Source organism: Pelodiscus sinensis, chromosome 2, assembly GCF_049634645.1.
Source record: "Pelodiscus sinensis isolate JC-2024 chromosome 2, ASM4963464v1, whole genome shotgun sequence".
Classification (NCBI taxonomy): Eukaryota; Metazoa; Chordata; order Testudines; family Trionychidae; genus Pelodiscus; species Pelodiscus sinensis.
In genome coordinates, this window is record NC_134712.1 from 178,905,771 (window position 1) to 178,929,912 (window position 24,142).

The 24,142-nt window shown below is 45.1% G+C and overlaps 3 protein-coding genes across 15 annotated transcripts in view; 1 reads left to right on the forward strand and 2 right to left on the reverse strand.

The window, feature by feature from the left end:
- FYCO1 (FYVE and coiled-coil domain autophagy adaptor 1) overlaps positions 1-24,142 on the reverse strand; it is an 89,691-nt gene that overhangs the window by 11,075 nt on the left and 54,474 nt on the right. The window lies entirely within an intron of this gene.
- On the forward strand, positions 2,959-12,809 carry CXCR6 (C-X-C motif chemokine receptor 6). 4 transcript variants are annotated; one of them, XM_025189691.2, is made up of 3 exons: positions 2,959-3,000; positions 6,560-6,643; positions 8,378-12,809. In XM_025189691.2, exon 3 carries the CDS (start codon positions 8,401-8,403, stop codon positions 9,430-9,432), a length of 1,032 nt encoding a protein of 343 aa, XP_025045476.1. In that variant the 5' UTR covers positions 2,959-3,000; positions 6,560-6,643; positions 8,378-8,400; the 3' UTR covers positions 9,433-12,809. The 4 variants fall into 4 exon arrangements, with proteins under 4 accessions (XP_025045476.1, XP_075778008.1, XP_025045477.1 ...); XM_075921893.1 differs by having other exon boundaries at positions 2,972-3,000; positions 6,560-12,809; XM_025189692.2 differs by lacking the exon at positions 6,560-6,643 and having other exon boundaries at positions 2,973-3,000.
- Positions 14,554-17,735, reverse strand: LOC142827281 (uncharacterized). Its single transcript, XM_075921894.1, has 2 exons — positions 16,960-17,735; positions 14,554-16,764 (listed from the first exon to the last, which is right to left on the reverse strand). Exons 1-2 carry the CDS (start codon positions 17,507-17,509, stop codon positions 16,283-16,285), a joined length of 1,032 nt encoding a protein of 343 aa, XP_075778009.1. The 5' UTR covers positions 17,510-17,735; the 3' UTR covers positions 14,554-16,282.

The window sequence follows — 24,142 nt, forward strand, 5'->3', positions numbered from 1 at the left end:
CAGAGCCAAGAACTTGCAGGAGGAAGCAGCTTCCGGAGGATAACAATCATTTAACACCGGCAAAAATGGACAGCAGCCAGCAGCCACCATCCTTTATGAAGCTGTTAGTTTCTTCGTTGAACAAAGAACACAATTCCTAGCTTGAAAGTATTAATGACTGCAAAACTAAACATCCTCTGAACTGATTGATGCAATTATGACAATTAATTTTTAACATTAATTTTTTTTCTTAATGGGACAGTTTCATGGAACAAATGTCTTATTTTCAATGGCAGGCCTGAGATTCAGTAGCCATTCCATCATACTTTAGTAACATACAGACAAATCATACAGAGAACAGTCAATATAGCAGATAGCACTGAGCAGTCAATTTCCATGCTTTTTATGCTGAGAATGCTTCTTAGAATAGAAGATCAAAGGTGATTTATGGAAATGTGGTTTGCAAGTTAAGGAGGAAACAGATTAGAATCATCTGGGCGCCACATTTCAAGAAAGATGTGGAGAAATTGGAAAGGGTACAGAGAAGAGCGACAAGAATGATAAAAGGTTTAGAGAACATGACCTATGAAGCCAGGCTTCATGAACTGGTCTTGTTTAGTTTGGAAAAAAGAAGATTAAGGGGGGACATGATAGCGGTTTTCAAATATCTAAAAGGGTGTCACAAGGAAGAAGGAGAAAATTTGTTCCTCTTGGTTTCTGAGGACAGGACAAGGAGTAATGGGCTTAAAGTGCAGCAGGGGAGGTTTAGATTGGACATTAGGAAAAAATTCCTAACTGTCAGGGTGGTCAAATATTGGAATAAATTGCCAAGGGAGGTGGTGGAATCTCCCTCTCTGGAGATATTTAAGAACAGGTTAGATAGACACCTGTCAGGGATGGTGTAGATGGAGCTTGGTCCTGCCTTGAGGGCGGGGGGCTGGACTCGATGACCTCGAGGTCCCTTCCAGTCCTATTATTCTATGATTCTATGGTTCAGCTACAGAGTGATTGAAACTGCAGGGTGATAAATTTCTCACTGTTCCTGATGCAACAATACAGGTTTCTATATTGTTAATAGTTGGCTTTCCATTTGTAAAAGGATTTACCAAAAGTCACACAGGGATGGATTCCCTGAGGAATCCCAGAGGCATGGTGCTCATATGTGAAATAGGGCCAACAATGGTAATACAGAAGTGTTTCCTCTCAGGTGAAGGAAAACATCTGTGATCTGAGGGAGAGAGCTCTTCGGCTGTTAGATAGCAAGCAGGTTGCCGACATGGTTTGAATCAGATTAATTGGCGTATGGTAGCTAAATTGATAAATTAGCTTGAATGATCTTTCCCTAGAGATCCCACCACACAGTTATTGTTTAAAAAAATTGCTTTCTGTTTCTTTGCTGGAGCATCACATAAATACATCATCTGTTTTATGTAATCTGAACTAAATCTGTTACACTTAGTATTAATGAACAGAGTATTTGAGCTTCAGAATGCAACTATTTGTACCAGAAATCTGACTAAGATTTATGTATATTCATCAATCTATTGTTGTCTCTTTTGTCCTGAGAGTTAGTCAATACTTTTGTGGAGGAGAGAGATATCTGTATTATTTTTATGAATACTATGAGACTGTTTGGTGGTTATGATGTTGCTTGCCAAAGGTTAATGAGGGGTTCAAACCGCCTTAGATGGTTTTTGCATATCTGTAGAATCAAAGTCAAGTGGTTTAAATAACCCCATCTCTGTGCTCAATTGACAGTACAGTGGTGTGACAGGATCAGGCCTGAATGGCTACAGAAAAGTGTTAGAAGGAAAGTATGTAAGCCCTAGATTAAGTAGCTGAAACAAAAAACAGGACTGTGTAGCACTTTAAAGACTAACAAGATGGTTTAATAGGTGATGAGCTTTCGTGGGCCAGACCCACTTCCTCAGATCAAATAGTGGAAGAAAATTGTCACAACAATATATACCAAAGGATACAAATAAAAAAAATGAACACATATGAAAAGGACAAATCAAATTTCAGAATAGAAGGGGGATGGAAGAGGGTTCTAAAGAACTCTGTCATGTCCAAATAAAAGGCAAAGGCTCTTCTCACATTTAGTGGATGGAGGATGGCTTCCCTATTATCCATATAAGGTTCGGGATACAATGTTGCGATCTGACATGCAGAAGTCACATTAGGAAGATTCTTACCAAGCTGCAACAGCCTGCTGTAGGAGCCTGCAGGGTCAGAACCAAGATAGTAGAAGGGGAGGGGTAGCACTAAAACCCAGGGGAGGCATTGCCGCCCATGCCAAGCTACCTGGTTTCACGAGGCATACCTGCGCCGGTCGACAAAGGCTTCCTTGTTGACCGCGGTTCGTCCAGACTGCCCTGATCTGCTGACGAACAGCTGATCATCAGTTGGTTGGCAGAGTGTGGCAGCAATTTAAATTTAAATGAAGCCGCGATTATTTAAATCGCAGCTTCATTTCCCTCTGCTGATCAGCCTAATCTACGTGGCTCTGTCGACGGAGCCATGTAGTTTACACACACCCTAAGGGTGCATCTACACAGCATGGTTTAACTTGAAATAAGCTACACAAATTGAGCTACAGCAGTTGCGTAGCTTATTTCAAAATTGGGAGCGTCTACACAGCACTTATTTCGAAATAGAGCACTCTTCCTCCAACTTCCCTTACTCCTGATACAATGAGGGCTACAGGAGTTGGAGTACGAAGTCCTCCAGCTTGATAGTATTTCAAAATAACTGCTGCTGTGTAGACGTGGACTAAGTTATTTTGAAATAATACTGGTTATTTCAAAGTAATGTTGCTGTGCACACGTACCCTTAGAGAAAAAGATGTCATCAAGAAAAGTAGCATAAATTGCTTCTCTTGATAAGAAAAACAACATGCTGAATACCCACAGGAAACATCGTAGACGGGAAAAAATGAAAAATATATAAAGCCACTGCCGTCTTTAGACTTCCTTTGAAATGCAGGCTACAATACTCTCCGCCACCATATACCATCTTCTAGTAAGTGACTATTTTCTCTTTCTTGAAATTGGAAGAGGAACACCTATGTAGAGTAGAACAGAATATAGGCCAGCTTAAATCTCTTTAAAAACCACTTGTTTGAAAGAGTTATTTCCAGAGGTTTCCCCTATTTTTAAAATAGGAATTCTATCAGAATAGCCAGAGTCTTTCAAACCTCTGGACAATATTTCAACTTTGTTGTTCCTTTTAAATGTATTCTTATTTTAAAAAAATAATATTTTACCTCAAGTGTATTGGATACAGATGCTTGACAGAGTAGTTTTTCAAAACATCCTTCTAAACATCTCTCTTTTCCAGCTAGGGCTTGCTCAGAAACAAGAGGAGGATGTAAAACAGTTTCACCTTCATCTGTTCATAGCAGACACAGTAATAGCTCAAAAAGCTATGCTTGAGACACCGATTTTATAGCTATAGAAATTACAGGGTACTGGAATCATTCTGGTGTATATAATGGGGGCAATTGGAAAATATGCATTTAAATCTATCACATAACAGGTGGTGGGGTTTTGTTTTTGTTTTGCCGGGTTTTGCTTTTTCATGCTGAATGATGTATAATTTAGTCACACTTTGCTAGGGAACTAGTGGTGATGCACACAATCTGGAAAGTGGATGAGAATGACCAACCAGACAGTATGGCCAAGGCACCCCGTGGGATGTGCTGATGCGATTCACCCCAGAAGGCTCTAGTTGCAGTCTAAAGCTTTCCTGACCTAGAATCACTGGGACGGTGTCAGATGAAAGGGAGTATATACTTTTGACACGGCTAATTTATCACTGGTATCAGTGGGTACAAATTATATCTCTATATGCCAAAGGGCCAACTGAGCTCAGAGTATATCTGACCAGAAAAATCACTGAGCATTTTTTGCTTCAGGGTAAGAACTATTAAATAGCAGGATGGTTTTATTGTTTCTCAATCCCTGCTAGGAAAGAACAGGACAACTAGTCACAAGTATTATGGTTCTCTTTAATTTACTTCTTTTGCTGAGGCAGGATAGCGAACTGGAAAAATAGGAGTTAGAGATCAAAAAGACATATGAGGCTTCCCCGTTCATGGATCTTCCGGGGTCCCAGATGGTGGTGAGAAGTGGGGATAATGGAAATGACTGTTTTTTTTATAGGAGAGGTGAGACCCATGGCCAGAGGTCTAGTCCATGCACAGAACAGTGTGATAGGATTTGGCCCTGCATTATTTCCTCCCTTTTCTAATTAATTAATATGTAGCAGATCCCTCCATTGCTCTACCAGGACTACACAGCCATTCATCACCACTTCAAATGTATAGTATTTAAATAATTTTCAGTCCACATCATTTGTTCCTGTCCAAGCCAATGTAAATTCATGTTTTAAGTTTCCTGACTTTTAAAATCCAAATATATTGCATCTGATTCATGCAGTAATTTTGTAAATCTGTCCCCAAAATAATCACATCCATGTATAAACTTACACTGCTCATGGACATTTCTATTGTCCTCAAGATGTTCAATACGTCCCCACTACTTCCTTAATATCTCTTTCATTATTTCATCAAGAATAGTTGTTATTTATACTTGCCAGGATGGTTACTACCAAGATCTTAGTGTTTCTCTGTCTTTTATTTTGTTGTTTTTTGAAAATTGGTACAGCTAGGTCAATGGTCTGATAAAAGGTAGCAATTCCAATATTAGAGACTATGAACATTGTGGATAATAGCTTAATTAAATGAAAAGTACTGTTTTTTAAAAAAAATAACATGCAACATAAGAGTTAGTAATTAAAATTCTATCAAATATATTTGCAAAAATATATCAAGAATAAATCATAACTTTTATTTATCCTTTTTTCCTTTCTACAAGTTTCCATTACGTGGGGAAATAAATGAACCTCGGACTTGTCTGAGTTTTAGTGGGTTGAATGGGCCAGATCGTCAGTAGGTGTTAAATGTGATAGCTCTGCTGTTTTCAGAAGAGCTCTGCCTATTTACAGCCGTCAAAGATTGGCCCAGTATTTTTCATTGCAATAACAGATAGTCTTCATTGTTTATATATATTCCCATCACTTTTTCAATAGCATAGATTGGAAACATTTTGAAATATTTCAGCAATTGTTTTCTTTTGGAATGATGATGAAGTATTAACCCTTAAAACACCCACCTCTAATAATTTAATATTATGTCCCCAGCAGGCAGGAAATACTTTACTTAAGATTAAGCAGTAGTTTTTTGTTTTCACCTTTCCTTTTCAATAGCTCACTAATTATTTGCAAAAAGTGGTTTTGATCTCAAGCAAAGATGAATGTTTGGTTTTGTTAAATCACCCTATTCTCATGTACATGGGCTCTTTTTTGTGGTTGCCAGTCATTTGAGTGTGGGTTTTCTGTGGGTAAAAACAAACAAAGAAAAGAGTCCCCCCCTATTCTTTTAAGAGAATGAGAAAGAGGTGGTGGGGGGGAGGGGACCCACAATTTTTGGGTCTTTTGACATTATAAAAAAAAATCAAAATCAGCAATTTTTAAAAAAATGTAAAGGTCACCATTGAGGACCTCAGTTAATCATTTCTTATCTGATTAATGATTTTAATCATCCAATTTATATAAAGAATAATACTTCCCAGTAAAACTAACTAAACAAGGAAATGCCTCAATTTATGGCCCATTCTAAGGTCCAGATGGAATTCTAAGATCAACTTAAAATCTCTTTTCCAACATTCTGTATGTGCAGATTACTGATGTCAGTGAGAATTAGGTTTGCCAGGTATCTGGTATTGAACCAGACAGTCCGATATTTTTGCCTCCTGTCCAGTAAAAAAATTCAGAAAATACTGGACACCTAAAATGTCCAGTATTTTCTGATTTTTTTTTCCCAGACAGGAGGTGAAAATATCGGGTGCTTACCAAGTTCCACAGGGAAGCTGTCTGGCCTGACGCAGGGAAGCAAGATGACGGGCAGGTGCTGGCAGCCTGTTAGGGCCAAAAGGCCTCAAAAGCGTTTCTTAAAGGTGCCACGCTGGTTTTTTTTTTTTTTTTTAATTTTTATTTTTTCTTAACAGCTCTCAGGGTCCTTTTTTTGGTATTTTTTCAGAAACCATCTGGCAACTCTAGTGAGAATCCAACACATGGAGGGATGCAAGAATAATGAGAGCCAAAATCTGCCAGGTGTACATGAGAAATTATGCACTAATTCATACTATTACTATATAATTGAGACTAGCTTTTGAAACACACATGTGTGTGTGATTCAAAATTCACTTTAACTTTTCTTCTAACAGTAAGTTACCAAAAATGAGAACACACACAACTTAGTTGCAGAAAAGAGTTTTTAGACATTAAATATTTTAGGCTTTAAAGAGGATCAATGTTCTACCTTATGGCATGTATAGGAAGAAATTCTTTAACTTAAAAATAATGCTTCCAAGCCTTTAAAAGGAGAAACAATTCAGTTGAAAAATGCAACACTTTTCTTCGATACATTAGGATGCTGTAATATTTTAATATGGCTACCTACAAAAGGGCTATATTGTCCCATTATATAATCCACTATGTAAAAATTATTTTGTTTCAGCTCTCAGGAAAAAAAAACCAAAAAAGCTTTCTTCCCCGAGAGGCTACTGAAACATCATCTGCTCAGTGTTATGGGCCTGGAACAGTATGTAAAATAAGGCTTAACAGTTTATTTCAATATATCTTGTTTTGGTTTTGTTGGACATGATTTTATTTTGCTGCCTCTTTCCTCCCTCCCCACTGACCTAATATATTGAGATATGCAACAATTCTATTATGAGGAGGATTATTATTTTGTTTTTAAAATTTAATAATTTGAAAAGATAACAGACACTATTGGGTGAAAGCCATACAAGAAGTGTCAGAAATTCCCCACACTTCTCTGATGGCAGAAGGCCTCTTTAACTTTGCCTACCGGCCTCAACATACATCCCAGACTTATGGATAACACCATCTTATGCCTTATATGTTATTATTTAAATAAGAGATGGCTATAAACTAATCCATGAGATCAAATCATTCGGGGTTGAATTCTGCCAAACTCATTTATGTTAAAAATATCTTGCTGCATGAGTAAAATCTTCTTGAAAACTGCCATTTATGTTTCAAAAGGATTTACAATTGAGTTGAAAAAGTTTTAGTTATCCACTCAAGAAGAAGAAACAATATTAGGTGACATACATGACAATCACCTGACAGGAATAATTTACTTGAGTTGTTTACAAATATCACAGGCTGAAAATTGTTTGGCCAAACTTCCCAGTGTGCACTGACAAATAATGAACATATTTATAGAAAATCAATCAAAACAGTTTCATGAACAGAGAAAGGAGCTAAATTCACACTAATACTCTCAATGGGGGCCAGATTCTTTTCTTCTTAATCACGCCAAATAGGATCTCATTTCATGGATAGAGATACTGTGCATGGTGTGTGATGGGTTACCAAAGTCACATAGTATTGTTTCTGCTTTTTAAGTGGATGCCTAAAACATTTGAGTATGGGAAAAACCAAATGGCAAACAATGAATCACACAGGTCTGAGGTGAAAATATCTATCAGAATTTGCATACCCCTGAATATTCATAAAGAATCATATGAGCCCATGAAAAGCAACAGCCATGTTTATTTGGGTTGTTTATTTATGTATTTATTGGGTTTTAAAAAATATATTTATTTGTGTTCTGGTAGTGGCACAACATGCCACGTCCTTGTAGAACTTACAATCTAACCTGTTCTGCAGGAAGTTATATCTAGAGCATGGACTAGGTGTGGGTGGGATTTGATGAACAAATGGATATTTATATGAAATCAGTGGATATTTTTGCAAATGACACATGAAAATCGGGATAAGGAGGAGTTGTCTCCAATCAAAGCTCAGTGGCAGCTGGGAGGGGCTTTTGTTCCCTGAATTTAAGGAAGTATAGTCCACTGTGACAATCAGTGTTGGAGGGGGTGGGGATGTGAGGGACAGAGATTGCCATGCTTGTGCCAAGGTATGTCACCATCAAACTAAGTAGGATGGAAAATCTAGTTTTAAAGATGGGCCTACACCAAGTCCCTGATCACCACAACTCTGAAATCTGAAGCATTTGAAATGATAAATCTCTCAGTCCCAGTAAGTCAACCTAAAAACAATGTCTTGGCTTTCAGAACATACAGCTTTACTAGCTGTTCTGTCTGAAGCAGTGTTCAGATTACACCACACCATAGCGATAATGTGGTTTCTATCAGACAAATAAATATGTACTGGTTTTTACCACAACAACTATCTCTTCACTGTTATATTACAGCTTATCAGCATTGTGCCTGTCTGCTGGCGAGTTTATAATAATTGTTTTACTTGTTGAGAAAATAATTTTGGATGTGTGTGATTACAGGTAGACTTTAAAAAGAAGACGACATGGAGGATCTGGATTGTTATTACCCCGAGCTTAACCTCACGTGCAACGATTATAGTGAGAGTGATGATTTTCTCAGGGCCAGCAAAATTTTTCTGCCCTGTATGTATGCATTAGCTTTTGTCTTTGGGCTGATAGGAAATGCTTTGGTCATTATCATATACATTTTCTGTGAAAAACTGAAGACACTGACAGATGTATTTTTAGTGAGCTTGGCTACAGCTGACTTGCTTTTTCTTTCTACCTTGCCATTCTGGGCATATTCTGCTGCTCACGAGTGGATTTTTGGCTCTGTGACGTGTAAAATTATACGGGGCCTGTACACTTTGAATCTGTATACATCAATGCTAACCCTCACTTGTATAACTATTGAGAGGTTTATCGCTATTGTCCAAGCCACCAAAGCCCATGTGAATCAAGCCAAAAGAATGGTGTGGGGGAAAGTTATCTGCATTTTAGTTTGGGTGATGTCAGTAGTATTTGCAATACCACAATTTATATATAGTACACAATCCACATATGATAAGTCAATTTGTCATGCAACGTACCCATCCCGTCTCGTAGAATTGGTTCTTAAAGTACTTCAAATGACTCTTGGATTCCTTATCCCTCTGCTAACAATGATTATCTGCTACTCGATCATTATCAAAACTTTACTACATGCCAGGAGTTTCCAAAAGCACAAATCCTTAAAAATAATATTTTCTGTAGTAGTGGTGTTCATTCTTACCCAGTTACCCTATAACTTCCTGATACTCTTACGCAATATATACTTAGAATTCTACCTGGACTACAATTATGATGCTGCGGTAGTCATAACAGAAGCAATTGCTTATCTCCATGGCTGTCTCAACCCTATTCTGTATTTCTTTATTGGGGCCAAGTTCAGAAAGAACGTTCAGAAAATCATGAAGAACATCAGACATGTTAAGCACCAAGGCTTCATGAAGCAATGGCAAACCACTGAAGAGGAAGGCTCAAAAACTTGCACTGCTTCCCAGAATGCAGAAGCAACAAGCATGTATCCATTATAAAAACCGCATAGAGGGCTCTCGGTTAACTATTTGCAGCTTTGTTACTGGCATGAAAGTGAAGGGCTTGTGTAACAGCCACATGAGACTAGTGTAGTACAAGCAGATTCCAGGCAAGCTTCCCAACACACCCAGTGCATCTCACGCCTGACATTGTAGCACTCCTGCGATTCCTGATCAAAAACTGGTAACTGGGTGTAACTCTGCAGTAGTTTTATCATAGGCACAGATAAAGATTTGAGGAGGAGCTCATCAAACTCTTTCATGGGTGATCTAAGACTGGGTTTGAACTCAGGGTTATAGCGAAGGAAAGTTCTAGCCAAGTCACTCTCCCAGAAGGGCTGGCTATAAGCAGCAAAGATATTTAAGAGCTTTGTTTTAAAGATGCTAACAGAACAACTGTGATTTGTTGTGACTTAACCTAGCTTTTTATATTAAAATGTAATTTGTTTAAATGCTCATACTCAATCTTCCCATTGTGATTTCACTTGATTTTTTTTGGTCTGAGTTTTCCCTTTTCTTTATCCCTCTGAATTCCTGTCTGCCTTCAGAGGCAGAGTGATATTTCTGTGGTCACAGCAGAATATTAACCAGTCTTCAAACAAATACCAACTCTCTCTAACAACCTTCCTCCCCCCCAAAAAACCTATAAAAGACCTGATTCTGACACACATAACAGCACCTACCACCCTATAACAGTTTCGTTGTAGCCAGTTTGGTTCCACTTCTTACACAAAGATATTGGTCTCAACAGACAGTATTAAACTCATGGGTCCACTTAGTTGAGTATCCTGTTTCCAACAGCAGTGAGGATCCACAGGAAGGCCCAATAAACCCTATGTAGGCAGATAAGGGATAATCTGCCTCCAGGAAGGTCATCTCCTAACCTATATCCTGAAGCATGAGGTTTTAAATCACTTTCAATACTCTTTTAGCATTAACTCTTGTAACTCTAGAGAGCCTTGTAACCCATATAAGCATCTAGTCTCTCCTCCTAACTCTCTGTGCACCCCAGAATGCACTTCCCTACATGCTACCAATGCCCCACTTCGTGCATGTACTGAGGGGACTCTGTTCCCTATGGCTACAGCTACACAGGGGCTGTGTCTAGACTGGCCAGTTTTTCTGGAAAATCAGCTGCTTTTCCAGAAAAACTTGCCAGCTGTCTACACTGGCCGCTTGAATTTCTGCAAAAGTACTGACTTCTTACTGTAAGAAATCAGTGCTTCTTGCAGAAATACTATGCTGCTCCCGTTCTTTTGCGCAAAGATTTTGCGCAAAAGGGCCAGTGTAGACAGCTCAGATTTGTTTTCCGCAAAAAAGCCCTGATCGCGAAAATGGTGATCGGGGCTTTTTTGCAGAAAAGCGCGTCTAGATTGGCACGGACGCTTTTCAGCAAAAAGTGATTTTGCGGAAAAGCATCCGTGCTCTGTTCCGAAAATGCTTTTAATGGAAAACTTTTCTGTTAAAAGCATTTCTGGAAAATCATGCCAATCTAGACTTAGCCTATGAGTTTTGCTGCAAGAGCCAGTGCAAATGAAGCGTGGATTAGCATTTTCTCGTGCTTCATTTGCATACTCTCTTTCATTCTATTTTTGTGCTAGGGGCTTTTGTGCAAAAACAGGCAGCGTGAGGCATAAAGATCTTGTGGAAAAAGGGGGTTTTGTGCAAAATGGCCATGGCCACACTGCCTGTTTTTGCGCAAAAACCCCTAGCGCAAAAACAGAATGAAACTGAGTATGCAAATGAACCATGAGAAAATGCTAATCCACGCTTCATTTGCATTGGCTCGTGCGGCAAAACTCATAGTGTAGCCATAGCCTATGAGATCACTGCTCAGATTTTTCCAGAATGCAGTGAGAAAACAGTGATACCAACAAAGCTGGAGAGTGCTGTGGATGGAGATATATGGTCAGGCTTTGAATAAAGCTGCTGTGTGGGCACAAGTCAGTCATGATGGCTGTAATCAGGAAAGGAAAAAGTGTCATAAACTGGTTAAAAAGAAGTTATAATGGTAGGGCAGATGTGGCCTTCAAAGATCTCGTCTTAACCACAAATGCTAGTGTCAAGAAGGTGTTAACAAACAAATGGGTTGTATGTTTCATAGTATGTCTCTCGACCGCTTTTACAGGATATGTATTATTTACTCCTTCAGTCCTACCAATAACTTTTCTATAAAGAAGAGAAAATATTCAAAGTAGAAAATGTTCAAAAGTCAGATTCCCAGCTGGGATAAATCGACACAGCTCTACTGAAATCAAAGAAGCTGTGCAAATTTACATAAAAGATTTGGCCTCTCCTGTCTCAACTCCCCCTGTATTTATATGCTGTGTGGATTTATGTTTGCTGAGCTGAGCTGCAAAGGCCTGATTGTGGTACCTATACTTCTGGTGCATGCATCTCACTCACCACAGAACTAGCAGTAAAATCTCCAGTGCTATAAAAAGTAGTGTTGTGTGTGCATGTATTAACAAGAGTGCACCATGGGTGCAACACAACATTTTAACTGTCTATAATTTATAGTATCTTTTCAGAACATGAAACCACAGAATAAAATAATGAAGAAAACGCAAATGACCCAGAGGTAGCAAAATGTATCATGTCTGACTAACATTTAGTACACGTCACTGCAGGTGGTACGTGGATGGAGCTGATCAGCAGACCTTACATATACTAGAGCTACTCCGCAGTTCCAAGAAAAAACAAAGAAAAAACAGTTTCTTGCCATTTCAACCAGAAAGGACACTGTCTCAACGACTTAACTACCTGCATTCTGCTATGAAGACCTTTTACATCTGCACTTGAAAGGGAATCCTCTGAACTGTCATTCATGCTAAAATTCGACACTCTCTGGGGGGGGGATTGAACAAAGACACCAACTACTTTACCCATTACAAAGATAGCTTCCCCAATTATCACCTCTAATACCATTAGCTCACAGACATCTACCTTTCCCCACCTCTAATATCATTAACTCACAGACATTTACCTTCCCCCCCCCCCCCCGCCGCATCCCACTTCTGTTCTGAAATGTGATTTGTCCTTTTCATATGTGTTCATTTTTTTTAATTGTATCCTTTGGTATATATGGTTGTGACTATTTTCTTCCACTATTTGATCTGAGGAAGTGGGTCTGGCCCACGAAAGCTCATCATCTAATAAACCATCTTGTTAGTCTTTAAAGTGCTACATAGTCCTGCATTTTGCTTCAGCTACACCAGACTAACACGACTACATTTCTATTACTATTCCGCAGTTCCAGGCTCTCTCTCAATACCCACAGGAAAGAAGCAGACAAAGGAGAGATCTCTATCTCCCTCTATATCCCAGTTACATGTGGGCACAGGGGAGATATGCCATCCTTGTCCGTTGGCCACATAAGGGTGACAAAGCAGAGGTAAGCAACTAGAGTAAAAGGAGGGACTGAAATGGTCCTGAGACCAAAGTAGAACCACTCTGGGACCCTTTTTAAGTTCACGATATTAAAGAATGAAGAGCAATGCATAGGAAATGGCTCTGACTAGCCAATGGAAAGCAATGAAGACTATTTCCCAGTTTTCTTATTTAGAGATTGTGAACAATGGGGACAGAATAACCACCACAGGGTCATGCAGAATTCTAATGATATGTCCAGATGCCTTCAATAGTCCTGATAGTTTTGGTGTCTTCCTCAGAAAGAGGCTGTCAGCAAAATGCGCAGAGAGCCCTGTCCTAACCCCAGAGCTCACATGCTCTTTCTCATGGTTGTGTTCCCAAGAGCTGACTCACGTTTTGCATCCCTAGACGCCTTCTGCCAATAAGAATGAAAGCTCCTGGGTTCCTAATTCAAGATGCCTTATACAGTCCTATTTTGCTGACTCGCGATAAAGGTCATCCTATGGCTTTAGGAAAACCTTTCTAAGGGTACGTCTACGCTTGCTCCCTAGTTCGAACTAGGGATGCAAATGAAGCCGACCGAAATTGCTAATGAAGCAGGGATTTAAATATCCCGCATTTCGTTAGCATAATCTTGCCCGCACGCTGTTCCGCTCGCCAGCTGATTTGAACCAGGAAGTGCGCTCCGGGACATGTTAGTTGGAATCAAACCCCTGGGTTTGAACTAACGTTACTCCTCATTTTTTTGCCATCATTTTTTTGAGGAGTAACATTAGTTCGAACCAAAGGGTTTGATTCGAACTAACGTGTCCCGGAGCGTACTTCCTGGTTCAAATCAGCTGGCGAGCATAAGAGCGCGCAGGCGAGATTATGCTAACGAAGCGTGGGATATTTAAATCCCCACTTCATTAGCAATTTCGGTCGGTTACATTTGCATCCCTAGTTCGAACTAGGGAGGAAGTGTAGATGTACCCATAGAATCAGAGAGCTGGAAGAGACCTCAGGAGGTCATCCAGTCCAGCCCCCTGCCCAAGGCAGGACCAATCCCAACTAAATCAACCCAGCCAGGGCTTTGTTAAGCTGAGACTTAAAAACCTCTAGAGATGGAGATTCCATCATCTCCCCAGGTAACCCATTCCAGTATTTTACCACCCTCCTAGTGAAATAGTTTTTCCTAACGTCCAACCTAGACCTCTCCCACTGTGACTTGAGACCGCTGCTCCTTGTTCTGCCATCCGTCACTACTGTGAACAGCTTCTCTCCATCCACTTTGGAACCTCCCTTCAGGAAACTGAAGGTTGCTATCAAATCCCCCCTCACTCTTCTCTTCTGCAGACTAAACAAACCCAAATCCCTCAGGGTACGTCTACACTACAGCGCTAGTTCGAACTAACTTAGTTCGAATTAGTTAATTCGAACTAAGCTAGTTCGAACTAGCGCATCTAGAACTAAAAACTAGTTCGAACTAGCGTTTTGCTAGTTCGAACTAGCGCGTCCACACTGATTGGACGCAGGGGGGCATTTAAGGGCAGCTGAAACCGGTTCTGGCAGGGCATCAGGTCAGCAGTTGCTTTGTGTGGCTGCTGTCTGAGGCTATCTGAGGCTCGTGCTTAAAGGGACCCCCCCTGGACAGCCGGTTCTCAGCTTTTCCTGCTTGCTTGCCAACCTCGCCGAGGGACAGCAAAGCGTCGGTCTCTGTGCCCGTCTGTGTCGGTGCTTCCCTTCGGGGGGGCCGCCGCAGGTGGCAACATGGAGCCACGGCTCGCCCTGCACCTTCTGGTGCACGTTCTGGACTTGCTGCTGCAAGCCTGCCAGCAATGGCTCGAGGCTGCCTGGCACCACCTGGGGAACGTCAGCCCCCTGCCTCTCCGCCTGGCCGCCCTGGGGGCCGTGGAGGAGCCGCGGCGGCGCCCCGGCACCGGCGTGCCCCGCCGCATCTGGCGTCTGGACACCAGCAGCGACTGGTGGGACCGCATCGTCCTGGAGCGCTGGGACGACCGACAGTGGACCCAGAACTTTAGGATGAGGAGGGACACCTTCCTGGAGCTCTGCGAGTGGCTCGCCCCTGCCCTGCAAAGAAGGGACACTCGCATGAGGCCCGCCATCCCCCTCCAGAAGCGGGTGGCCATCGCCCTCTGGAAGCTCTCCACGCCGGACAGCTACCGATCCGTCGGGAACCAGTTCGGCGTGGGGAGATCCACTGTCGGAGCAGTGCTCATGCAGGTACGGCGCTCGTCGGCCACCGAGCCGGGGGGGAGGGGGGCTGCGAGGAGGGGATGGGCCGCCCCAGGGACAAAGGGGGGGGCGGGAGGAGGCGAAAGCGCCCCGCACCGGAGGGGTCGGGCTGTCCCGGCCGTACTACACGCCGCCAGGGGGGTTGCTTCCGGGAGTGGGGCGCGGGGCACTGCCAGGGCACGCACGCTCCCAGCCACCCGGGCGCCCCACTGATTGACGCTTTGCTGTGTCTCTCTCCGCAGGTGGTCAAGGCCATCAACCGGGTGCTGCTCCGCAGGGTGGTCCGCCTCGCCGACCCGGATGCCGTCATCCGGGGATTCGGCGCCCTCGGCTTCCCCAACTGCGGGGGGGCCATCGACGGGACGCACATCCCCATCCGTGCCCCGGAACACCAGGCGTCCCGGTACGTGAACCGCAAGGGGTACTTCTCCGTCATCCTGCAGGCCGTATGTGACCACCGGGGACAGTTGACGGACATAAATGTGGGCTGGTCCGGCAAAGCACACGACGCCCGGGTGTACCGGAACTCCTCCGTGTGCCAGCGGCTGCAGGACGGGACCTTCTTCCCCGACCGCCACATCAGGGTCGGGGACGTGGACATGCCCGTCTGCCTGGTGGGGGATGCCGCCTACCCACTGCAGCCCTGGCTCATGAAGCCCTACACGGGACACCTCAATCCCTCCCGCCAGGCCTTCAATAACAGGCTGAGCAGGGCCCGCATCGTGGTGGAGGGGGCCTTCGGGCGACTGAAAGCCCGCTTTCGATGCCTCCTCACCCGTCTGGACCTGGCCGAGCACAACATCCCTCCCGTGGTGGCGGCATGTTGTGTGCTCCACAATTTGTGTGAGCGGAAGGGGGAGGCTTTCTTGCCAGCCTGGATGGCTGAGGCTGACCGCATGGCTGGACACTACGGTCAGCCCCGCACCGCCGCCGTCCGGGAAGCCCAGCGGGGGGCCATCCGGATCCGGGAAGCCCTGCGGGAGAGCTTCCAGGTGGAGGAGGAGGAGGACTGACCTCTCCCTGCATGCCCCACCGGGGCCTTCTTCCACCCTACCCCCCCCTTCCCCTTTCCCCTCCCTACCTACTGTCAAATAAAGACACCTGTTTTTCCAACAAAAACGTCTGTTTATTTCACAGAACTGGGGTGGGGGAGGGAGGAATGAAGGTGGGAGAAGGGAGGGGGAAACCTGGGACGAGGGAGCTGGAAGGGGAGGGGAGGGAAGGGAGGAAGGGAAAGGAAAGCTCAGGGGTGGGAGTCTGGGTGCCTCTCCCGTCTCGCCACACTGCGGGTCCGGGGGCGTCGGTGGGGAATGGTTGTGGAGGGGGGGGCAGAGAGGACAGGGGGTGTGGAGGAAGCAGGAGCGGAAGCAGGAGGAGCAGGAGGAGCAGGAGGAGCAAGAGGGGGAGCAGGAGGAGCAAGAGGGGGAGCAGGGGGAGCAAGAGGGGGAGCAAGAGGGGGAGCAGGGGGAGGAGGAAATGGAAAGCGGTCTAGCAGGCTCTGGAGGTGGCCTCGCAGGGCACGGCCCTGCTCCTCCAGGGCCTCCAGACTCCTCTGGCGCAGCCTGAGGTCCTCCTGGACCCAGTGGTCCTGGAGACGGAGCTGTCGGTCCAGGAACCGGAGATGCCGCCTCTGGTAGTCCTCCTGGTTCCTGGCTGTCCTGCTTGCCCGGGCGCGGGCGGCTGCTGCAGGCGGTGTGGTGCGCCCTGCAGTCCCCGGTGCTGCAGCTGTGGTGCAAGAAGACCAGCGGTCAATGACCCCAGGGGCCCAGGTGTGTGAAACCCAGCTCCCCTCTGCAAGGCCAGGGCCCCTGCAGGATCCCCAGCTGCTGCTCCGTGGTGGGCAAGGCCCAGGCGCACGGTCCCGGGGCTCCCTCTCGCCCCAGCCCCCCGTACACATAAGGGGAACACGAGGGTACTCACAGGTGGACGCCTCCCCGGCCTCTGATGATGCAGGCGAGCGGCTCTGTGGGGTGCCTCGGGGGTCCCGGGTCCTGGGAAGGCTGGCAGCAGGCTCCTGGCTCTCAGAGCCCTCTTGCTCCTCCTCGGTGTCCAGGAGCGGTCCCTCTGCCCCGGGGTCAATCACGTCCCGGGGGGCAGGGACGGCATGAGCCCCCAGGAGGCGGTCCAGGGCATGGAAGTGGGGGCAGGCCTCCGGGTCAGCCCCTGGCAGGCAGGCCCGGGAGTAGGACTGCCGCAAGTCTTTAATCTTGCAGCGCACCTGCTCCCGGCTGCGCTGGTGGCCCCTGGCGGCCAGGCTGGCAGCCATGCGTCCATAGACGGCCGCATTCCGGTGGCTAGTGCGGAGATCGTGGACATTGGAGGCTTCCCCCCAAACCTCGATGAGGTCCACGATCTCCGCACTTGACCAGGCGGGCGCCCGCCTTTTGCGCCCCCGGGCAGGCTCCTGGGAGCCGCCAGGCTGGTCGTGGGGAGCAGTGGAGGGCTGGGAGCCCTCGGATGGCTGGCTCATTGTGTGGCAGGTGCAGGCTGTGCAGGCACGGGTGCTTGCAGCCTTGCAACTGGCACAAAGTGAGTAGCCAGCCCGTGGCCCTTTAAGGGCTCCGGGGCCGGGAGGGGGGCAATAGAGTTTCCCTGGTGTTGGCCAGAGTGGCCACCAGGGAAACCTGGGAAGCCTTAGCCTCCCACTAGTTCGAACTAAAGGGCTACACAGCCCTTAGTTCGAACTAGCTAGTTCGAACTAGGCGTTAGTCCTCGTAAAATGAGGTTTACCTAGTTCGAACTAAGCGCTCCGTTAGTTCGAATTAAGTTCGAACTAACGGAGCGCTAGTGTAGCGCATAGGAAAGTTAGTTCGAACTAACGTCCGTTAGTTCGAACTAACTTTCTAGTGTAGACATACCCTCAGTCTCTACTCATAGGTCATGCGCTCCAGCCTCCTAATCATTTTGGTCGCCCTCCGTTGAACCCTCTCCAATGCGTCCACATCCTTTCTATAGTGGGAGGCCCTGAAATGGACACAATACTCCAGATGTGGTCTCACCAGAGTCGAATAAAGGGGAATAATCACTTCTCTAGATCTGCTGGCAATGCTCCTTCTAATGCACCCTAATATGCCATTAGCCTTCTTGACTACAAGGGCACACTGTTGACTCATATCCAACTTCTCATCCACTGTAATCACGAGGTCCTTTACTGCAGAACTGCTACTTATCCAGTTGGTCCCCAGCCTGGAATTCTTTGGTCCCAACTGCAGGACTCTACATTTGTCCTTGTTGAACCTTATCAGATTTCTTTTGGCCCAATCCTACAATTTGTCGAGGTCACTCTGGACCCTATCCCTGCCCTCCAGCATATCTACCTCTCCCCCTAGCTTAGGGTCATCCACAAATTTGCTGATGGTGCAATCCATCCCCTCATCTAGGTCATTAATAAAGATGTTGAACAAAACCAGTCCTAGAACAGATCCTTGGGGTACTCCACTAGAAACCGACCGCCAACCCGACATCGAGCCATTGATCACTACCCATTGGGCCCGACAGTCTAGCCAGCTTTCTATCCATCTTACAGTCCATTTATCCAATCCATATTCCCTTAACTTGCTGGCAAGAATATTGTGGGAGACCGTATCAAAAGCTTTGCTAAAGTCAAGGTATATCACACTGACTTGCCCATATCCACAAAGCCAGTTACCTCATCATAGAAGCTAATCAGATTGGTCAGGGACGACTTGCCCTTGTGAATCCATGTTGACTATTCCTGATCACTTTCCTTTCTTCTAAGTGCCTCAAAATGGATTCCTTGAGGATCCCCTCCATGATTTTTCCGGGGACTGAGGTAAGGCTGACTGGTCTGTAGTTCCCTGAGTTGTCCTTGTTCCCTTTTTTAAAGATGGGCACTACCTTTGCCTTTTTCCAGTCATCCGAGATCTCTCCCGATCTCCACGAGTTTTCAAAGATAATGGCCAAAGCCTCCGCAATGACATTTGCCAACTCCCTCAATACCCTTTGATGCATTAAATCTGGACCTATGAATTTGTGTATGTCTAGCTTTTCTAAATAGTTCCTAACTTGTTCTTTCCCCACCAAGGGCTGTCCACGTCCTTCCCCTACTGCATTGTCTAGTGCGTTAGTCTGGGAGCTGACCTTGTCCGTGAAGACAGAGGCAAAGAAAGCATTGAGTACAGGCAGTCCCCGACTTACGTGGATCCGACTTACGTCAGATCCCTAGATACGAACGGGGTGAGGCAACTCCCGCACATGCGCAGCAGCATTCCCGGGGCTCGCTCACCTGGGTCCTAGGATCCTCCTCCTCCTCGGGCCGGCTCCAACTGGGGTCCCGCAGAGCTGCCGGGCAGAGGAAAAGTGCCTCCCCATGCCCGCTGCCCCCCCCCACCCCCCTGCCAGCAACAGGCTGCCCCCTCCCCTGAGCAACAGGCTGCCGAACAGACAAAAGCAGCCTCTCTGCCCCTCCTCCCCTCTATACATGCCGGGCTTCCGGAGCGCAGCAGCGTCCCCGGGGCTCGCTCACCTGGGTCCTAGAATCCACCTCCTCCTCCTCTTCGGCCGGTTCCAACTGGCCTCTGCCTGCAGCAGCTGGCCACAGGGACAGGGATCCCGCAGAGCTGCCGGGCAGAGGAAAAGTGCCTCCCCAGGCCCGCTGCCCCCCCCCCCCCCGCGGCCTCGCATCCTGCACGCCTTCCCCCTCCCCCCCTGCCAGCAACAGGCTGCCCCCTCCCCTGAGCAACAGGCTGCAGAACAGCAGACAAAAGCAGCCTCTCCGCCCCTCCTCCCCCTATACATGCTGGGCTCCCTGGGCAAACAAAGACTCCACCAAAACAAACAAAGTGCTGGCCTCATTGTGTTAGCAAAAAAAGGACCCTCCTCCTAGAACCCTGGGTGGTGTGTGGAAATAAAGCTATTAGCTCAAAGCATGGTGCAGAGCTGTTTGGTATTTGATGAGTTACTCCTTTAGTCCTGAGTTTGTCACAGGGACAGAAATAGATGTGAAATCTTCTGAACAGGGGAACAGACAGCAAAACAAACATTAGAGGGGAGTTAACCTTTCCCTATGCTATCCAAAACTAAAAAAAATGTTTGGCTAGAGTTTCCCCTACAATATGTACCAGTTCCAACTTACATACAAATTCAACTTAAGAACAAACCTACAGTCCCTATCTTGTACGTAACCCGGGGACTGCCTGTACTTCAGCTTTTCCCACATCATCTGTCACTAGGTTACCTCCTTCATCCAGTAAGGTCTCCACACCCTTTCTGATGACCCTCTTATTGCTAACATACCTGTAGAAACCTTTCTTGTTACCCTTCACATCCTAGCTGCAATTCCAATTACGCTTTCGCCTTCCTGATAACTCCCCTGCATTCTCGAGCAATATATTTATAAAAACATAAGAACATAAGAATGGCCGTACTGGGTCAGACCAAAGGTCCATCTAGCCCAGAAGCCTGTCTGCTGACAGTGGCCAGCACCAGGTGCCCCAGAGAGGGTGGACCGAAGACAATGATCAAGCAATTTGTCTCCTGCCATCCTTCTCCAGCCTCTGACGAACAGAGGCCAGGGACACCATTTCTATCCCGTGGCTAATAGCCTTTTATGGACCTAACCTCCATGAAATTATCTAGCTTCTCTTTAAACTCTGTTATAGTCCTAGCCTTCACAGCCTCCTCTGGCAAGGAGTTCCACAGGTTGACTACACGCTGTGTGAAGAAGAACTTTCTTTTATTAGTTTTAAACCTGCTACCCATTAATTTCATTTGGTGTCCTCTAGTTCTTCTATTATGGGAACTAATAAATAACTTTTCTTTATCCGCCCTCTCCATACTACTCATGATTTTATATACCTCTATAATATCCCCCCTCAGTCTCCTCTTTTCTAAACTGAAAAGTCCCAGTCGCTTTAACCTCTCCTCATATGGGACCCTTCCAAATCCCTAATCATTTTAGTTGCCCTTTTCTGAACCCTTTCCAAGGCCAAGATATCTTTTTTTGAGGTGAGGAGACCACATCTGTACACAGTATTCAAGATGTGGGCATACCATAGTTTTATACAGGGACAGTAAGATATTCTGTGTCTTATTTTCTATCCCTTTGTTAATAATTCCTAGCATCCTATTTGCCTTGTTGACCACCGCTGTACACTGTGTGGAAGTTTTCAGAGAACTATCCACGATAACTTCAAGATCTCTTTCCTGATTTGTCATAGCCAAATTAGCCCCCATCATACTGTACGTATAGTTGGGGTTATTTTTCCCGATGTGCATTACTTTACACTTACCCACATTAAATTTCATTTGCCATTTTGTTGCCCAATCACTCAGTTTGGTGAGATCTTTTTGGAGTCCCTCATAGTCTGCTTCTGTCTTGACTATCCTAAACAGTTTGGTATCATCCGCAAACTTTACCACCTCACTGCTTACCCCTTTCTCCAGATCATTTATGAATATGTTGAAAAGGATTGGACCCAGGACTGACCCTTGGGGGATACCACTAGTTACCCCTCTCCATTCTGAAAATTTACCATTTATGCCTAGCCTTTGTTTCCTGTCTTTTAACCAGTTCTCAATCCAAGAAAGGACCTTCCCTCTTATCCCTTGGCCATGGAGAGGAACCTTGTCAAAGGTTGTCTGAAAATCTAAGTATACTATATCTACTGGATTCCCCCTTGTCTGCATGTTTGTTAACCCCTTCAAAGAACTCTAATAGATTAGTAAGACATGATTTCCCTTTACAGAAACCATGTTGACTTTTGTCCAACAAATTATGTTCTTCTACATGCCTCACAATTTTATTCTTTACTATTGTTTCAACTAATTTGCCCGGTACTGAAGTTAGACTTACTTTTCCGTAATTGCCAGGATCGCCTCGAGAGCCCTTTTTAAATATTGGTGTCACGTTGGCTAGCTACCTTCCAGTCATTAGGTACGGAAGCCGATTTAAAGGATAGGTTACAAACCACAGATAATAGTTTAGCAATTTCCCATTTGAGTTCTTTTAGAACCCTTGGATGAATGCCATCTGGTCCCGGAGATTTGTTAACATTAAGTTTTTCTATTTGTTCCAAAACCTCGTCTAATGACACTTCAATCCGGGACAGTTCCTCAGATTCATCACCCACAAAGGACGGTGCAGATTTGGGAATCTCTCTAACATCCTCAGCCATGAAGACTGAAGCAAAGAAATCATTTAGTTTATCCGCAATGGCTTTATCGTCCTTGTTTGTTCCTTTTATATTTCAATCGTCTAGGGGACCCACAGGTTTTTTAGCAGGCTTCCTGCTTCTAATGTACTTAAAAAACATTTTGTTATTTCTTTGAGAGTTTTTGGCTAGCTGTTCCTCAAAATCTTTTTTTTTTTTGCTTTTCTTATTACATTTTTACTGATTTCACAGTGTTTATGTTCCTTTCTATTTATCTCACTAGGATTGGACTTCCACTTCTTAAAAGATGCCTTTTTGACCCTCACTGCTTCTTTTACATGCTTTTTTATACTCCTCCCTAGTCATCTGTCCAAATTTCCACTTCTTGTAAGCTTCCTTTTTGTGTTTAAGCTCACCAAGGATTTCCCCAGTAAGCCAATTTGGTCGTCTACCATATTTGCTTTTCTTGCTGTGCATTGGGATGGTTTCTTCTTGTGACTTCAATAAGGCTTCTTTAAAATACTGCCAGCTCTCCTGGACTCCTTTCCTCTTCAGGTAAGCATCCCAGGGAATCCTGCCCATCAGTTCTCTGAGGGAGTCAAAATCTGCTTTTCTGAAGTTCAGAGTATGTATTTTGCTACTCTCCTTTCTTCAGGATCCCGAAATCTACCATCTCATGATCACTGCTTCCCAGGTTGTCACACACCTTTACTTCCCCTACTAGTTCCTCCCTGTTTGTGAGCAGCAGGTCAAACTGCGCATGGCCCCTGGTCAGATCCTTCAGCACGTGTACCAAGAAGTTATCTCCAACATTCTCCAAAAACTTCCTGGATTGTCTGTACTGCTGTATTGGTCTCTCAACAGATGTCAGGGTGATTAAAGTCCCCCATGAGAACCAGGACCTGTGATCTGGAAGCTTCTTTCAGTTTTCTAAAGAAAGCCTCGTCTACCTCATCCACCTGTTCCGGCAGTCTATAGCAGACACCAACCACAACATCACCCCTGTTGCTTCCACCGCTAAATTTAACCCATAGACTCTCAACAGGCTTTTCTCCCTCTATATACTGGAGCTCTGAACAAACATACTGCTCTCTTACATACAATGCAACTCCTCCTCCTTTTCTCCCCTGCTTGTTCTTCATGAAGAGTTTATACCCTTCCATGACAGTGCTACAGTCATGTGAGTCATCCCACCAAGTCTCTGTTATTCCAATCAAATCATAGTTCTTTGACTGGGCCAGGGCTTCTAATTCTTCCTGTTTGTTTCCCAGGCTTCTTGCATTTGTGTACAAACACCTTAGATAACCAGTAGATTGCCTTACCTTCTCCATTTGAGTCAGAGGTCCTCCTTTGTTGCTCGTGCCTCCTTGTATTTCTTCTCAGTATCCGACTTTCCTTCTTACCTCAGGGCTTTGGTCATCGTCCCCCAATGAACCTAGTTTAAAGCCTTCCTCACTAAGTTTGCAAGACTGCCCGCAAAGATGCTCTTTCCTCTCTTGGTTAGGTGGATCCTATCTCTTCCTAACAATCCTTGTGCCTGGAACAGAGTCCCATGGTAAAAGAGACCAAAGCCCTCTCTGTGACACCACCTGCGCAACCACACATTTACTTCCTCAATTTGACGATCCCTACCCGGACCTTTTCCTTCAACTGAAAGGATGGACAACACCACCACTTGCGTTTCAAATTCCTTTATCCTTCTTCCCAGTGTTACATAATCTGCAGTGACCCGCTCAAGGTCATTCTTGGCTGTATCGTTAGTTCCTACATGGAGAAGCAAGAAGGGGTAGTGATCTGAAGGTTAGATCAGTTTTGGAAGACACTTGGTCACATCCTGAATGCGAGCTCTCGGTAAGCAACACACTTCTTGAGATTGCAGGTCTGGATGGCAGATGGATGACACAGTCCCTTTTAGGAAGGAGTCCCTGACCATAACCACCTATCTCCATCTTTTGGGGGTGGTGGTTGTGGAACCCCCATCCCTAGGACTA

Bases quoted from the DNA above. Each gene is read 5' to 3' on its own strand.
- CXCR6 (XM_025189691.2), top strand. From the start codon at position 8,401: ATGGAGGATCTGGATTGTTATTACCCCGAGCTTAACCTCACGTGCAAC.
- LOC142827281 (XM_075921894.1), bottom strand. From the start codon at position 17,509: ATGAGCCAGCCATCCGAGGGCTCCCAGCCCTCCACTGCTCCCCACGAC. The intron at 16,765-16,959 runs GTGAGTACCCTC...CTTGCACCACAG, and splicing joins GGCCGGGGAGGCGTCCACCT to CTGCAGCACCGGGGACTGCA.